Source organism: Camelus ferus, chromosome 19 (assembly GCF_009834535.1).
Source record: "Camelus ferus isolate YT-003-E chromosome 19, BCGSAC_Cfer_1.0, whole genome shotgun sequence".
NCBI classification, from domain to species: Eukaryota; Metazoa; Chordata; class Mammalia; order Artiodactyla; family Camelidae; genus Camelus; species Camelus ferus.
In genome coordinates this window covers 37,342,693-37,360,157 of record NC_045714.1, presented here as the reverse complement: position 1 = coordinate 37,360,157, position 17,465 = coordinate 37,342,693, and the positions used below count along the sequence as shown (strand labels likewise).

The 17,465-nt window shown below is 43.1% G+C and overlaps 2 protein-coding genes across 4 annotated transcripts in view; both read right to left on the bottom strand.

Moving 5' to 3' along the window:
- The window catches only part of LOC116658005 (60S ribosomal protein L29-like), an 801,314-nt gene that overhangs the window by 671,896 nt on the left and 111,953 nt on the right, over positions 1 to 17,465 (bottom strand). The window lies entirely within an intron of this gene.
- The window catches only part of ASIP (agouti signaling protein), a 72,670-nt gene continuing 61,394 nt past the window's right edge, over positions 6,190 to 17,465 (bottom strand). For all 3 annotated transcript variants that reach the window (XM_032462188.1, XM_032462189.1, XM_006190779.2), the window contains 3 exons: positions 10,186 to 10,355; positions 8,877 to 8,938; positions 6,190 to 6,591 (listed from right to left, as the gene is read on the bottom strand). In XM_032462188.1, coding sequence (XP_032318079.1) covers positions 6,415 to 6,591; positions 8,877 to 8,938; positions 10,186 to 10,345 — 399 coding nt within the window. In that variant the 5' untranslated portion in view covers positions 10,346 to 10,355 and the 3' untranslated portion in view covers positions 6,190 to 6,414. The remainder of the gene's footprint in view (positions 6,592 to 8,876; positions 8,939 to 10,185; positions 10,356 to 17,465) is intronic.

Sequence of the window (17,465 nt, the reverse complement as noted above, 5' to 3'; positions counted from 1 at the left end):
CTCACACTAAGTTCTAAAGACATGTTGTCAAGCAAAACCCTTGAGTCACACTCTGTTGCCTGTGGTCTAACAGGAGTAAAGGGCTGAAAACTAGGTCAACAGATCCCATGCTAACTCAGGTTTAGATGTTCATCAAGGTGTCCTGCCCAGTTCTCACCTTTTTTTCCTGCATGCATATGGTTAAAGTTGCATTAGGTTACATAAATATATGCTATGACTGCTGTAAATAATTTATAAACTTTGGTACTTAAACTATTAGTAGCAACAAATGACATGGGACCCAGATCTCAACTGATCACGACACAGACCGAGATCCACAACAGTCCACTGCCATTTCTTTTACACCTAATTGTGTGCCAGGCATATTGCTAAGTAAGGACAGTAGGGGCTTGTGCTTACAGGGACTTGAATTCCTGTTTTACAGTTCAGGAATAGGCTTTGAGAAAGCGAATTGGCTTTTGTCCTAGATAGGACTCTGAGACCAGAATCCAATACCCTTTTCACACCCATAGGTCTAGGTTTAGGAGGAAGGGAGCCCAGTTTCAGACTCCCCAACACTTGACTAATTAATCTGGAACCATAATCCAGGTCCCTTAAAGGCAAGGCTGCCACCAGAGTGCTGCCCACTGTGCGAACCTCCATTCCTCTTCTATGGTGGTCTTTGGGACAATGACTTCTCAATAGAAAAGGGGGAGGCTGCTGTATGTCTGAGCCACAGAGGTTAAATGCATTATATTGCACAGTAGTCATGCTGTTTCCTCCAAGGGGCCACTGCCTGTGTGCAAGCACACTCCCCTCAAGTCTGTCTTCTCCCAGACTCACTAAATACCTTTCCAGATGTTCCCTCCTGTGAGACCCCATGCAGTCCCCCACATCTAGTCCCCTAGGAGTTCTGGTTTCCTTTATCCCTGCCTTTTCCTTTCCTCTTTGGAGATGCCAGGTCTCAGAACCTTTTCTTTTTAAAAAACACCCTCCCCTTTCACATCTGGTCTCCGCCTTATCTCTGATCTCAGGTGTCCTAATCTGTCACATTGTCACATGTGTGACACTGACCAGGTACCCACAGTGAAAGTTGTTTTGTCTCCTACTCTCCCACCACCTGATGTCTGGGCTTCATGGGGAAAGAAGGAATTGGTCAAGGATCCTATAGTCTCTGGCCAGGCTGGATTTTCTTTTTTCCCAGGAAAGGGAGAAGGGAGGTTAAGGCCTGGAGTGGTGGAGGAGGGTTTGTGGAGCAGTGGACTGGGCTTTGGAGGGAGGAGACCTGAGTCTGCTGTGAGCTCACCATGTGATGTGGGGCAGCGACAGAAATATCTATCTGTATCTTGTTTTAAGTGTCAATGATACAACATGTATATAAAGAGTTTTACATCAAGATTTCAGGGCTGTGTCAGGCACCAGTGGGTGGGAGGGAGCTATTTTGAGGGCAGGAAATTTAGAATTCTTAGAAAATTAGACAACACTTAGAAAAATCATAGGATCTTAGAACTTGGAAGGACCTTAGAACATCTATAGAGCCAAATCCAGCATTTGTATATGGAAAATGTAGGCTCAAGGGTTTATATGACATCCAAAGCCACCCTGTAGATTCAGGTGTCCTGCCTGCCTCCAGGCCAGTGCTCTTTCCTGCATACCAAGCCCCTTGCCCACCTCCAAATGGTAGGCTGTGGTGGGAGGGCCTTGCCAGGCTAGAGGTGCCAGGATCCCTTTTTAAATCCCATTGGAGAAAAGCAATGAGGAGCCTGGAGGGCTTGAGGTAGCATGGACTAAAACTCAGGAGAGGTTGTGAGGGCCCGTTTATGCCAGGAGAACTGCAGGAGGTAGCAGGCAGGGGTCAGCTCTGCTTTCAGGGTCAGAGATTTCAGGAATTCAGATTCTTCTACCTGAGACCCACTCAGGACTACCTCAGAGAACAAGGCTAGGAAATCTTGAAGTGATAGAGACAGCCAGGGGTACTTTTGAGATCAGGCCTTGTCAGTCAGCTTCAGTAAGTTCCCCATGGATTTACTCTCCAAAAAGGCACATGGCTCAAGTTGGTCCAGACTCAACCCCAGAACTTTAGGAGTTTCTTCTAGAAATCTGGCATGGTACAATATAGAAAACTGTCCAACAGTGACCCCAGGAACTTACCCTGGACCCAGTGGGTCTGTGCTTAGACCCAGATTCCCCAGGTCTGCTGGCTTCCTCTCCCTGCTGGAGCAGTTATAACCTCCTAAGGGTCCCAAAAGTCCCCAAGTACTCAGTGGTAGGCTTTTACTGACAACTCCCATAAACAGTTGGTACCTAACTGCCTTGTACCCTGATAGTTTGATTGCCCCCACTCACAGTTGTTCTCGTACTGGCCTTATTATGAGGCAGAGAAACAGAGAGGTGAGTGGGAACATACACCCAAGGTATGTCCAACAGAATGCCCTGACTCAGCATGTCTCTCCGTGGGGACCTGGGCCTGCTTTTCTACTAACTGCTGGCTTATATGTATCTCCACTAACCCAGTGGTTCTTAAACTTGATCAGAACCACCTGTAGAGCTTGTTAAACCAGATTGCTGCCGACCCCCAGAGCTTCTGATTTAGTAGGTCTGAGATGGGGCTCTATAATTTGCATTTCTAACAAGTTCCCAGGTGATGCCTATTCTGCTAGTCCATACAAGCGTTGTAGGATTTGCTCCTGTGCCTGATGCACAGCAGGTGGCAACTGTAAAAGAGACCCACGTGTCCTGAAAATGGAGGAAAAGGCACTCTTCAGTAGGTTTGCCAGCCATGGCAGGAATGTGAGCTTAGAGCTGCTCCTTTGCCCCCATGAGGGGAAGCCTGCCTGAGGGTAACACTAACACAGAATTGAGAGACAGAGTGAGACATTCTGGAAGACCTGGATCAGGCCATGCTTTATACTAACTAAATAGATCCTCTAGACTTTTTAGTGATGTGAACAACATCAAAGTTCTCTTTTTCCCTTTAACCCGTTTAAACAGGTTGCTGTACCTGGCAATTTCAAGAGTCCTGCTGAGGTGGAGAAGAGATGGTACTAGGGAAAAAAATGGGAAGAGATCTTGGTGCTGAGGATCCTGCAAGGTGTTGGCTCTAGCAGACAGAATCCCCTATGCCTGGCTTTCAGTGGCCTGGTGATTAAGGGCATAGACTTTGGAATGAGGTGGGCTGGGTGTGAATCTCAGCACTGAGATGTGAAGTCGAGGCATACTACTTAGCCTCTCTGAGTCCCAGTTCCTTATTTTCTTTAATATCTACCTCAAGAAGGAAATTTGGGAGTCTGGTTATCATCCTGGCATTGAGCACTGCTCCATCAATAGGCATATTAGTATGATATTATGATAATCACAAGTTACACAGGCCTTCAGCTGTGAGCAGCAGACCTGGGTCCTTGGCAAAAACCAGGAAACAACCTCAGAGGAATCCCGGGGAGAAGGGAACGGCTCAGGGCCCTCCAGAGGCTCTGCACTCATCTTGGAGCCAGTGCAGGGGGCTCCATGAGTCTGGCTTGGCTGAAATTACTGAGGATTACTTGGGGTGCTCAAGTACAGTTGGGCCTTCCTGGGGGACCTCTGGAAGACAGAGATCAAATAATTTCAAGATCATTTAAGGCTCGGAAACCAAGGCTGCTTTGGGATTCCAAAGTGGTAGCCCTTGGCCCATCAGTGCCTTCAGTGTCCCCTTCCCCTCATCAAGTCCCCCTCTTCTATTTATTTCCCAGCTCCTCAGGGGCTGCACTGCCCTCCCTTCCCTCTGCAACCTCTGACATGTATACATTATGCAGAATTCCATGTTGATAGATAAATAATGAGGGAGGAAAAAAACCAACTAAACTTTCCCCTAAAGTTATAAGGCTCTATTTTTTGATTTGGGGAGGAATCAACTCACCCAATAGCTTGTAAATATGATCTCACCAAATTAGGTGATTTGGGAAGGTTATTTAATCATCATTATCATTATATTAATTTTTCTAGTAGTTGTGTTTTCATTATTGTTCTGGTAGTCTATGCAGCCATTGAGTCCAGGAATTCTAAAGAGGAGCTCTGAAAGATGTGAAAACCTTCAGGGGCCAAAGGAATGAAGCTATTTGCTGGGCTCCCCAGATAACAAGGCACAATCCTCATCATCGTCATCATCATCATGATCATCACCACCACCACCATCAGGTGGTGCCACCTCCCAGACTCCACAACTCTGATAGCCTGCTGGGAAAGCTGACAATAGCTACTGTCTCTTTGTGAGCCATCAGTATAAAACTCCTTTCTGGAGTGAACATAAACTTTTGATGATTTTATTGAGAAAACAAAATACATTCCTGCCCCACTTCCAGCCCCCAACACACACACCCTATACCTCATGATAAATATACTTGGTGCATGGAAGAAGAAAGGGAGAAATAGGTTTATTCTAAACTAATTGAAATTTACTACAGATGGTTTGGCTAATTCAGTTAAAATCAAATTCTTTTCTTTATCCTGTCTCCTTCACCCATAGGATTGGCTTTTGGAGTTAAATTCCTTTATAAAGTTCCTATTGTATGGCTGGGGATAATTTCCTGACTGGGTGAAGTTGTAGATCTGTGGTTGTTTAAATAGATGGAGGAACTTAGAGTAAGGATCAGGATCCAAAGATTGCCAATTAGGTTGGCCCATGGTCCACAATCCAATAACAGGTTTGAGATCCTGAGGACTTGCTACCCCTCAGGGTAGTGGTTTTTAAGTATATTGTGTCTACAGAACGATAAGCTTCAATTTTTAAAAACTTTGAAGCCATTTAAGAGATGTAATAAAAACATACCTGTTTAAATATACTGTGTGCCAAATTTTAACACATCAGACACCACCTGCACCAGATTTTGAAATAAACCTCTTGGTGTTTCTGTTTAATAAAGACTGTTCTGAGATCACAGGGTGAGCTGTTAAAATCCTATTACAACTTCTCTGTGTGAATTAGATTTTTTTTTCAGTTCTGTGCAACGAAACAAAAGATGGAAACAAACTGGTTGCTGAAGCTGATATAGGAGGGAAACTCTTAATCTCTAATCTCTGGTTTCATTTGGGGGGGAGGGGTAATTAGGTTATTTATTTTAATGGAGGTACTGGGGATTGAACCTCAGACCCCGTGTATGCTGAATATATGCTCTACCACTTGAGCTGTACCCTTCTCCCTCTGGTTTCATATTTTCATGTGCATCATTATAACATGATAGTAACTTAAAACTGTTTTAATGTGTATTATATAATGAGGTTCCCCTTTAAGAATTCAACTGAAGAAAGAATACCTCTCCTAAAAAACAGAAAACTGTGACTTCAGATTATGTTGCAGAACTTCTGATGCTGGAAGTATCTTCAGACTAAATCCAGAGGCTAGCTCTCTCATAGTTGCCAGTTCGGATTTTGCGCTCCAGCAACTGTATCTGTTTTTATATTGGAGAATTACCCCTCCCACATTATAAAATGACTGTGGGACTGTCTATCAAATGGGCCACCCTTTCCTGAGCACCACTCAGGTCAATCAGATTCTCTCTCTTGGGAATTTGAATTATGGATGGTTCCATGCAAGAACTGAAGTGGTTGGAGGTGACTTATCCCATAGCCTTGCTGTGAAAACATTGCCCATTGGTTTCTTTGACCTGGTTCTTTTCGCGTTCCTCAAGGTCCTGTTCTTTCTGGTGCCTGTTGTATGGCTTTTCCTTTGATTCTTTGAGGTCTTGGGACCTCTCCAGTAGTCTACCGTCCTCCTTTATTGGATGCTTGGCCTAGCTTTTTGGGGGAGCTTCCTATAGTTCTAGGATCCTCAGGCCAGAGTCAGCTGGCTGTAGGGACCCACGGCAATGCCCAGTCACAACCAGCCAGCCCAGTTTGTATTCGCAGATCCCTTAGCACAGACAGCCCAGTGAGATTGTGTATGGAGTTGCAGCCTTTTTTTTTTTCCGGGTTTGGGGGAGCGCCTCTCCTTTCCGGAATGGCTCCTTTCTGCCTCCTTGGTTTTGGAGGCAGCTTCGGGTGTTCCCAGGCTTTAAAGTAGGGGGCAGCATTGTCTCCCGCGGCCAGACCGAGAGAAGCGCTTACCGGAAGTGCAGACTTAGGGCTGGGGTAACTGGGTCTCCCCAGGCCCAGGAGGGAGCATGTGCGTAGCCTGCGGGACTTCCGCGGTGAAGGGAAAAGGATCTTTCGAATTCTTTAAAGAAACAGCCACACACCTTCAAGCAGCCTGCATATATTTGGATTTTAGCCCAGCCCAAGCCACGTCTCCTTGAAACCCCTCCTCCTGAAAGTTCCTCCCCAACGCCAGTAGCCACGCCCACGCCCTGTCCCTGCAAGCTACACCTACTAGAGATCGCCCGCCCCAGAAGGGCCTCAGGGCCCGGGGATCCCCAACCCTGGAATCCCTGCCCCATCCCGCCCGCCACCCTGAGGTGGAAGCGCTCAACAGGTGGGGCTGAGCACGCGGCAGGAGCAGACGCTGCGGAAGAAGCGGCACTGGCAGAAGGCACACGGGTCACAGCAGGCTGGAGCGGGAGGCTTGCAACTGTCGCGGGTGGCCACGCAGGGAGTGGGCAGCGGGGGCCGGGGCCGCGCCACCTTCTTCGTCTGAGCCTTTTTCTGCGAGGAAACACTGGGGCTGCCCAAGCCATCCGCGTTCGCCCCACTCTTTCTCATCTCTGCCTGGGAACTCCTTGGACTGTGGTCCAAGGTTCCCGACCAGATATCCGACCCGCTGCCCACTACCTGCCCAGACTCATGCCCCCCTGGCACCATAGCGAGTCCTGCCTGTTCCTCCAATAATACCCCACCTGCCTCTATCCTCATCAAACCTAACTGGCTCCGGCCAAGCTCTCTTCTCTCCCTAGGGATTCCATTCAGCTCCATAGTTTTAAACTACTATTTCTGTTGCCTTCCCCTTCCAGTGTATCCGCAATCCTTGTCAGTTCTGCCTTCACAATAGATGCAGAGTCCACCCATTAATTCACTACCGCTGCTACCCTGGGCCAGGCCGCTCGCTGACTGCTGCTCTGGCCCCCTTACAGTCCATCCTCCAGTACACAAAAGGGACCTCTTGGAAGACCTATGATGACATTACACTCAGGCTTAAAGCGCAGCTGTGGCTTCTCTTTGCACTTAGAATGAAACATCAACTTTACTTTGGTCCTTGAGGCCCTCTGTGGTTTGGCTTGCCCACCTCTCCCACCTGTCTTTACCACACTGCCCCACCGGCTTGCCTTCTATGCACCAAACACAATGAGTTACTGCTGCAGGAGCTTTGAGCTTGCTACTCCCTTTCCTGGGGACATTCTTTGCTGTGCTGTCCAATACAGGCAGCCACTAGCCATATGTGGCTACTGAGAACTTGAAATGTGTCTAGTGCGACTGAGGAACTGAGTTTCAAATTTTATCTAATTTTAATTAGTTTATAAATTTTAAACTGAAGTACTGTAAACTACTTTTCCTGTTAAACACAATTTTATTGTTTAGTCAGGACTATATTTCATTTTAAGTAGGAAAAATTAGCATTGGAATTGAGAGCATAAAAGTCAAAGACAGCACAAAAAAGAGTGTAAAGCATCTCTAACTTTTTATATTGATTACATATTAAAATGACAGTATTTTGGATCTATTGGGTTAAATAAATTAATATTAATTGTACCTGTTTCTTTTTCCTTTTTTTGTGTGTGGCTTCTAGAAAATTTAAAACTATATACATGGCTCATTGCATTTCTGTTGGACATTGCTGTTCAAGATTACTGAGTTTCTCAGTCTTTAAGCGCTGCTTTCTTCTAGGGAACTTCTGTGACCACTCTTCCCTTCCCTCTGTCTCATCATCATGCTTTAATTTCTTAACAGCGTTTATCATCTGAATTTATTTTACCCAATTACTTACTGTTCTCCTGTTTTCCCCAGAAGAATGTAAACTCCATGAGAGCAGAGGTATATCTCTCTTGTTCACTACTGTATTCTCAGTACCTTGCATGTAAATAGATTTTTCAATTCTGTCGATCACTTGATCTGCTTGTTCACTTTACAGAAGGCCCAAAGAGGAGAAGGAACTTTATCATAACACAGTGCCAGGTCTCACCTCCCAATGCCTAGTCCAGTACTCTCTACTCTGGTTACAGTTGATCTGATATGCAAATAGGAATAATGTGTGCATTTCAACAATGCCTTAATCTAGTATTTCTCAAAGTGTGGGAACCTGTACCATGGTGGTATGATTTTAGGCAGTATATGAATATTAAATGACACTGAGTCACTTAGTGAGAAAGGATTCTTTTTTCAATCTCTTTCAGCTGGAAAGGCTCAGTTTGCTGCCAATATATCCTTAATGCCTCTTCAACACTTTCTAATCTTCCTTACAACACAGAGAGCAAGCCTCAGATTTAGAGCCTTTGTCAAGCAACACCAACCAGCTAGAATTCACTAACAAGGCTTTATTTTCATTTTATGTTTTTATGGTTATTTTCTATTTATGGCAAATGACACTGGTTTTCTATCATTGCTTTTTTTTTTTAAGTTTTAATTTTAAACAAATATATTAAATAGGTGAAACTCAGTATAGCAAAAGTTGTGGAAATGGCTCTGAAATGACTGAGGTTTGGGAAGCACTGCATTCATCCAAAAGAATAAGTGATGGTGAACTTTCAGTCAGGGTGTGAGTTAGCATAGGAAGATGCTCTTTAGCAGGTAAGCTATTTTGCTTAGCAAACCTCAGCTCCCTGGGTTTCCGTGGGGGTCTGGTTCAGGGCTCAAGGCCTGGAAAGTTTTTGGTAGCGTTCAGCTTCTTTAGGGCATGTAGGCCTGGAAAATCTTTCATTTAGTTCCTAGCCAGAAACTGGGGGGTCCTTCCCTTTTAAGTCCAGTCCCACCCCCACAATAAGAACTCCCAGGCCTACCTTGGAAGAGCTTTTCTTCTTTTCCGCTTCTTTTCTGCTGATCTTGGATTTCTTGTTCAGTGCTTCAAAAAGAGACAGAAGGAGCAAAGCCAGTTTCTGAGGACCCTGAGCTGCAGTGAAGTGGGAGGAGCAGAGGGGGCCGGGAAGTCCCAGGGTCGAGGAAGGACGAAGGGTTGGCTGAATAGACCACATCTTGAGACATAGACCAGTGGACTCTTATTAGCCTGGCTGCTGATGTGGAGCCAGAGAGTGAGATCAAAGAGTCCTCTGACGGAAAGCAAAAGGGAAGTCCAATAAGGCCCTGGAAAGTGGACTCAGTGTATTGTACATGGATGGATTTGTGTTTCCTGATTCCTATTCTCCATTTCTCAGAGATTTGGAGCCAGGTATACCTGATTTAAATTCTGAATCTGACATATAACAGTTGTGTGGCCTTGGGCAACCTACTTAACCTCCTTAAGACTCAGTTTTCTCATCTGCAAATAGGGTACTGTAGTACCTACCTCAAAGAGTTGTCTTGAGGATAAAGGAGATATGTTTATAAAGTGGAAAGCCTGGTACATCGAAGGTGATCAATCAATGTTATTGTGCTCCAGCCCTTTCCCTGATATATCTACAATATCCTCATTTCCAAATGAGAGGCAGGTTAGTAAGGGATATTAACTTTGAGCTTAGGTTCTGATGTTAAACACCTGGGTTTGAATTCTGTCTTTGCCAATTAAGAACTATGTAATCTTATGATAGTTACTTAACCTTTCCAAGTCTTAATTTCCTTAACTGTGAAATGAAATAGGATTAAAAACAATACTCATTTCACAGTGCCTAGCACAAAATAAGTATATATGTTCTTATTATTAGAAGTTGAACCAGAAGATCTCCAATGCCAGGTATTTTTCCCTGAGTAGTCATTCTTAACTCTTAACCCTGGCATGAAAGGATCAGTTCATCCCAGACTTGGTTATATTCTGCAACATTTCCTAAAATTTTTTATCATTGGTAGGAGTTCTATAATTCAATAGGTTTCAGAAATGCTAATTTAAAGCAAATTCACCAAGTGCATTGACTCTAGGGTTTCTCACAGCCTCTAACATGCTAACTGCATATTAGATTGGTGGCAGGCAGAGCTTTCCTATACCAAATGAGTTAAGGAGCACTTTATTCCACCAGGATTGTTTTGAGGAATGAGCACAAAGGAGCTGTGACTCACAGCAATGGATCCTGGTATCAGTTTGGGGAGCATGTTTGACAACCTGCAGCCCCTTCTCATGGGCCAAAGCCCAGAGACTGGGCTCCAGGCCAGGCTACTTACCCACAATAGAGACAGAAGGGAAATCTAACAGGTTCTTGGAGGAGTTGCTTCTCAGGCTCCCTTCATCCCTGGGCTTTTCCTCAGGTGCTAGGTGGCTGTAGGCAGTGAGGAAGCACAGGCAGACCAGCAGGGTAGCTAGGAAGAGGCGGGTGACATCCATCCTGGGATATCTGAGTGGGACAGAGAAGGCAGTCAGGCTGGTGGGCCAGGGGTCCTGGCAAATGGATGTGCCCCCTTATTTTCTTTGTGTTTCTTTGGGCTGGACCCTATTCCACACGTGTCCCAGTGGAGCTGGAGGCCCAGCAAGGCTTATGACAGGGAAGGGGAACTATGAAGGAAGAAGAGAGAAATGGAGAGATGAGGAGAAGAGAGAAAGACAAGGAAGGGAGGGAGACTGAAGCAAAGAGAAAAGGAAGGCATTGCAATTGGTCTCTGCCATCCAGAGGGTGGGGTGCTGGTTTTTTTTAAGTCAGTGGCCCCAGGAGACCCTAGGCCTGGGCAGAGTTGTTGAAAGGTCCCCAGTAAGGCCTCACAGTGGCAGAGGTTTTACTGAAGTAAACCATTCAGTTTTTAACTCATGAGCCTATTCTCTGAATTTACTGACGTGCAGAGAATAGGCTCATGAATTAAGACACCATGAGAAAGATGCAGGGATAAGTGGCTCCTTCAGACACGTGTGTGTGTCATTGCATATATATTCCCATGCCCAGAGGAAATGAATGCAGAAACAGTTTGCCTTAGAAGGATAGGATGGACCATTCACATAGGCTAACTAGACATTGATTTTATTGCGAGCTGGATTTTGATGAAGCAGACAGATCCCAGAGTGGATTTCTTCCCATGAATGTCTAGGTGTGGCTCAGTCAGGGTTCACAGACTCAGCGACATCTTCATCTTCTCTGAGTGTGGGATTCTTCACTCCTCACCCACCCTCTGCATGTTCTCTCTGGTCTGGGAAAAAGCTGAGGCTGCTTTTCCAGGGTTCTCTTCATCCTGCCATAAGGCATAGTGGGTGAGAAGAGAGTAAAAAAAACCCAATCTGTTCATGCTGGTCCTGCCCACTCCTGGGCTCAGCCTGGCAACTTCTAGCCTATTCCTCCCAGCCCTCAGATTGGTTGGAGTAAAATTTTCTGCATTTCTGTTATATTCCAGAAGAAGGGGACTCAAACAGCCAGCCCCTAACTTCATTCTAAACTTCTTGAAGCTGGAGGAGAGTCCCTTTCTTCAGAAGTCCATCTTCTACCTCTCTCAGCCTTAATTCCATTTCTCCTGATTTCTTCAGATCCTTTCATCAATGGGCATTTGCCTATCATAAACTGGCCATCAATTTTCTTTCTTAAAGCCTGAAAGTGAGTCAATGAAATGAGCACTGGGCTGGAAGTTAGGATCTCTGAATTCTTGTCTTGGCTTAAGTGTTAGTAAATGTATGACTTTGGACAAATCCATTCTTTTTTTTTTTTAATGCAGTCTAATTTTCTTCTTGGTAAAATGAAGTGGGTAGGCTAGGACAGTGGTTTGCACCCATTTAGCAGGAGAACTCGTTCTTCAATAAATAATGACTAGCAGAGTCCCAATATGTAAAACAGAAAGAGGCAACGAAGACGTTTCTCGTATCTTTTTTGTGTGGTGGGAGAATGCATTTCAGGCCCTAAAGCTCAAAACATTTCTTGAGGCCCTAAGGTTTCCAGCTCCATGCAGTTTGATCTCTTGAGGTTTCTAGTCCCTGTCAGCAATAGTTAAACCAAAAAAACCTTTATTAGAAAAGTGTGGGGACTGAGGTATAGTAATTTGCTCCATTCTCTGCATCTCAGAACTTTGTGCTGTTCTCTGTCAAATGCCTTATCACATTGTTTTTGTGTTTGTCTTTCCCATTTGATTAAAAAAAAAAAGAGAGGTCATATTTTACTCATTTCTATGGCTCTAAACCTTGCACAGCAACCAGCCCAGAGCAGTAACTTGGTAAATGTCAGCTGGATAAATGCTCATGTCTTAAACTAAGTTCCTCATCTTCCTGGCTTTGTGGGTTTCTGAAAAGAACATTGTTAGTTGCCTCTTTAGTATCAGCTATGATCTTTCCCCTTTCTAAAAGGACCCTGGATTTCCTTGATGTACATTTTGGGTGACAATGACCTGATTCTTACATCCAGTGGAGGCCTTGATTTATTCATGATAAACAACATAACCTCATCCCATCTTCCTAGTATTGGTTCAGGAATGGGGATGTGACTGAAGATGATCTAACCAGAGGAAGCCCAGGAATTTTTTTGATTGTTTAGGGAAGCTCTTTCTCTCTCACTGGATATGTAATAAGAAGCCTGTAGTCCTGGTTAGTGCTGGCAGCCATCTTATAAAGGGAGGCCAGCTTTAGGACAAAGCTGCACAATGGAAGGCAGATTGGACATACAGTAAGAAAGGACATTGGTAACATAATTGAGCCACTAGATCAGAACATGCCTGAAGCCCATCTCATAACTAGACTTAGTTAGAAAAGCCAATACCTTCCCTTTATTGTTTTAAACTAGTATAAGTTTTCTGTTACTCTCAACTCAAGGCATTCCAAAGGATACTTTCCCTTGTCAATTGCCGTGGAGTTGCACCTTCAGGGCTAAAGTAAAAGTAAGTAAGGTAAAAACTGCAGAGTAAAGTTTTCTCCAGTTGGCAAATGATAGCTTTTTCTTTTTTTTTTTCATTTCACACTGGAATATGTAGTTTGCTTGCCTTTAGGGGTCATATTGTATGAAAAAAATCCTTTTGCTTTGAACACCAGGATCACAATCAGCATAGTGAAAGGTTCATACTGTGAGAGGTATATAGGAACTGAGACCAGCTGAGGGAGTAGTAGATCTCCAGCTTCCAATTCTGGAATGAGTATCTCCTCACTCCAGAGTCGGGGCTCTCTGGATGGGACGTTGAGCAGAATTGCCCGCATATTTAAGTTGCTCCTCTCCCCTCTCTCAGCCACTCACTAAGTACATACCATTGACTTTTCATAGGTTAAATATGAGCATGATCTGGCTCCACTGTACTTTCTATCTGTGCCCAAACACCATCCTCTCTAGTCAAGAACGTTGCTTTTAATCTCTTGACTCTTTCTTCCCTGACCTTTACATCCTCTCTCTTACCAAATTTTACTTTATGCTCTCTTTAAATTGTCTCACATTTTCCATTTCCTCTTCATCCCAGTCCATTCCTTCCTCTCAATGGAACAAGTCACACTGACTCTACCTCCCCGCCTTTGCTCTTGCTTCATTCAACACATTGTCCACTTCCTTAACACCCCCGGTCACATTTTACCCATTCTCCAGGGCCCAGCTCAATGCCAGCTCTAGCATATTTCTTTTTCAGCCCCAAAGCTCTGTCCCTTTTCTGAATTCTTCCAGCTCTTAAACTCAATACCATATTGCTTAGTGCTACATTGTCTTTAAGTATTCCTGTGGGCCATTCTCATCAATCAGATGTAGGCCTTTGTTTAAAGGAGGTGGGCCAGTGTAGCTGAAAGAATACAGGCTCTGTAGTCAGACAGAGCTACTTACAAGCTAAGCGAGGGTAGTCACTTAACTACTCTGAGCTTCAGTTTCTTCATCAATAGAAATGGACCTCATTATATTTAATATATATGGTGTGCTGGGACTTAACACAGGATCAGGAGTTAATGAAGTACTTGGTGTAAATATTAGTTGTCCATATTAATTACAATGGAAATATGTTTATAGATGTTCTGAAATTTTATATTTTCTAACTCTAAACTCTCTCATATAGTTTTGATTTTAATGATGGGCAGTGAGGGACTGTCCCTCCAACTTTAAGAAGCTTAGAATAAGGGTAGGAGCCAGCTGTTTGGGTCCCCTCTTCTTGGAACGTAGTAGACATGCAGAATATTGTTCCAACCAAGTTGAGCACTAGCAGGAGCAGGCTAGAAATTGGCTAGGCTGCCTTAAGGAGAGCTGGTTTACTACATTGTGGCATTGACATTTTACTTAATTTCTCTGAGCCTCAGTTTCCCCATTTGCAAAAGAGTAGGAATCTTAGTGCCTCAATAACCCTTAAAGGGTTATTAAAATATGGAAATAACTTTTTAATAAAGCATCTAGCACAATGAGGGATACACTAAGGGATCACTTAGTAAGTGTTTGCTGAAGCTGAGTCTCTTTCCTGCTTGAGTCTCTCTGTCCTCTATTTGGCAGCAGGTCTCTTCTGCTTAGCTGATCATACCAGCAGAATGAGCTGTATTTTCCTAGCTCGCTGGTAGTGACTTCATTTTGGTTCACATCCCTATAGCTCTGCATGTCTCTGGTCCCCCCAGCCTTCATTCTCAGTCACTGGTGGCTTCAAATTGCTCAGCCCCACCCAAACCCCTTCTATAGGGCCCAGAGCCTCATGATTACCTCCCAGCTGCTGTAGCTCTGCTGTCATACCTGCCTAATCCACTTTGCCTTTCTGCTTGTTTTAAATGCCAAGGCTACTTGGATTGTATCTTCTTGCCCAGCCAGAAGGCTTTTCTAGCCTAGTTCACTCTAAGTAGAGCCAGCAGAGTTGCCTGGGATGGCTAGTTGGTTAGGACTAAGGAAAATGAGCTGAACTATATTTGAACAATTTCCTCCTTCTCAATTCCTGGGCCATCTCTTCCTAGCAGGATTCCCTTCTCTCTTGAATGATGCTGCTGGGCCACTCAGCTTAGAGAGCAATTTCTCCTTCTCTCTTGTTCTCCACACCCAATCAACCAGTCATTAAGTTCTAGTTATTTTTATTTCCTCCATTTCTCACAACCTTCCCTCCCTTTCCATTCCTTCTGCCCCTAGTAGCCTAGTTCCTCCCGCCTGATCTTCCATTAAGAGCCTCCTTACTGACCTCTTTGACCATAGAACATATAACCAGAATAGGCTTCCTTTTAAATAAAGCCCCATTTTCATTCATTTACTCACTCACTCATTCATTTACACATTCATTCATCTAGTTAACAAATATTTGTTAAGTATGTTTCTACTATGAACCAGTACTACGCTAGGTTCTTGGGTTACAATAATGATCGAGATACACCACGATGCCTGTCCTTACAGGGCTTACAATCTATCAGGGAAGACTGATAAGTTAAATACATTATTCTAATAAAGCATGTGCTATGGGAGACCAAAAGACAAATATGATCTGGGAAAGGTCACCTGTGTCATTACTAATCAATAATATTTCTCATTAATTTATCAGGTTTCAGATTTGCTTTAGGACAGGGCTGGGTTCTAATGAGATGAGTTAGGACTGGTACATTTTGATTTTTAAAGGCAGAGGAAAAATTCTCATCATGAGTAGTTATCATAATGTTTTGAAACTTTCTATTATACCATGCTGCCTAGAATTTATTAAGATTCAATGCAATAATACCTGGAATACAAATAAGAAATATAATTATTGGAAATTACAATGTTTTGCTTAGTTACATAAAATTAAATGCATATTTTAAGATTTTATTTTGTATCCGCAATCTCTTCCAAAAGCAATTTTGTATTTAATTTTGGCCTTTTGATTGTTGCTAAAGAGACCATTTTTTCAAGTAGTAGAACTCTGGTATCAATGGGTATTAATTAGAAGGACAAATCAGAAATAAACTCAACTTAAAAACAGAGAAAAAAAGAAAGGAGTGGATGGAGATATGATGGAATGGGTTGGGGAGAAGCTCTGATTAAGAAAAAGCTCTGATTAAGGCAAGTCACAAGAGTCATGCCATTGATTGTGAGGTAGTATAAGTAGTTTCTCTATTTCTTTTGGTTTTCCTTATCATAAATGATATAAAACTGACTAAAAAATATGCTGGGGATTCCTGCAAAGAAGTGAAAGGGTAGTTGGGAAATCTGAGTTAGAAAAGGAGTGGCTAGAGTTTGGGGAAGATTAACTGAGACCCAAAGTTCACATTCATCACTTCCTCTGAACACCTGATAATGCAGGAAGAATATCATTTCACTATCAATCAGAGAAGCCACTAGCCACTACACAATGTGCAGGGAGGAGATCTCACCAGGCAACATTTCCAGACTAATTCACGATATAGTAAATCCCAGGGCTTAATTTAAAAAAGACAGTTTCCTTTGCTGTACAAGCAACTCTTAAGGAATAAACTTAAAATATAATTTCTTAGAACCTAAGTAACTTAGTGGACCTATATAACTAGACTGAATCTGGGAAGGGTGAAGTCTCAGTGGAATTAATCTTATTTGTGTATCGGGAGAGGGTAAGAACCAATATCCTTTACACTAATCCTGGGGAGGTATGTATATTCTAAATGTAATATACAACCATAATGCCTAGTTGTATTATGATCTTTGGGGTTGGATTTTTTTTTTTTTTTAGAATTCAGAACTTTGTGGATTTGAGAAAAACAATATCATCTATATATTATATTAAACCATATATAAGGGGTCTAGGAGCACCCATAATAAAAATATTGATTCTTCTGTAGCAAAAAGATAAGAATAAACAAAGGATAAACAAAGACTATGAATTGATTTGCATCAATTCAGGACAGGTTTGTTGCCAAATGAATTACCAAAGGAAAAAAAAAACTTACAGTTTTTAGAGTTTGGGGATTTGCAGTTTCAGGTAATGGATTATGAATCTATTCAAACCCTCATTGCTGTTACTACTCAACATGGAACACACACTCCTGTCTATTAATACAGGATCATAATGCTGACAGCAATGACTACCTGTGCAATTGCTTTTCTCAAGAGTAATTTGTCTTTCCACCCTGTAGTGGTGAAGACTGTTCTTTGATCTGTGGTATCACTGATGATAAATCTTACTCTTAAACTCATCATCTACTTTAAGTTACTACTTAGAACTTGAGAGAAGTTTCTCTTCAGCCTGTGGATATAATGAATCCAGAAAGAAGAGTCAGGTTACATGGACATGCCTGCCATTTAAGTAGCTGTGTGACTGTGGGCGCTTCTGCTTCTGCTTTCTCATTTGTAAAATGAGAAGATAGGACTACATGAGTTAGTACACATTACAAGGCACAGAGTAGAACCTTAATAAAGATTTGCTTAATGAATGAAAGAATCTAAAGCCCTTTCTATTCTAAAATTCTATAAATTCATAATTTCTGATTCGTGCTTCCCGGGCTTTGGGGCAGGTTAAGTGGTTGCACAAAGAAGGATTTTGTAAAGGCCACTTGTTGTGTAGCTTTAAGAGTTGAGGAGTTAACAAATGCTTGAATGTGACTGAATCTGATTAAACCCTGGAAAAGAGGGCATGGAAAGTCATGGCTAAATGCAATTGATTTATACACCTCA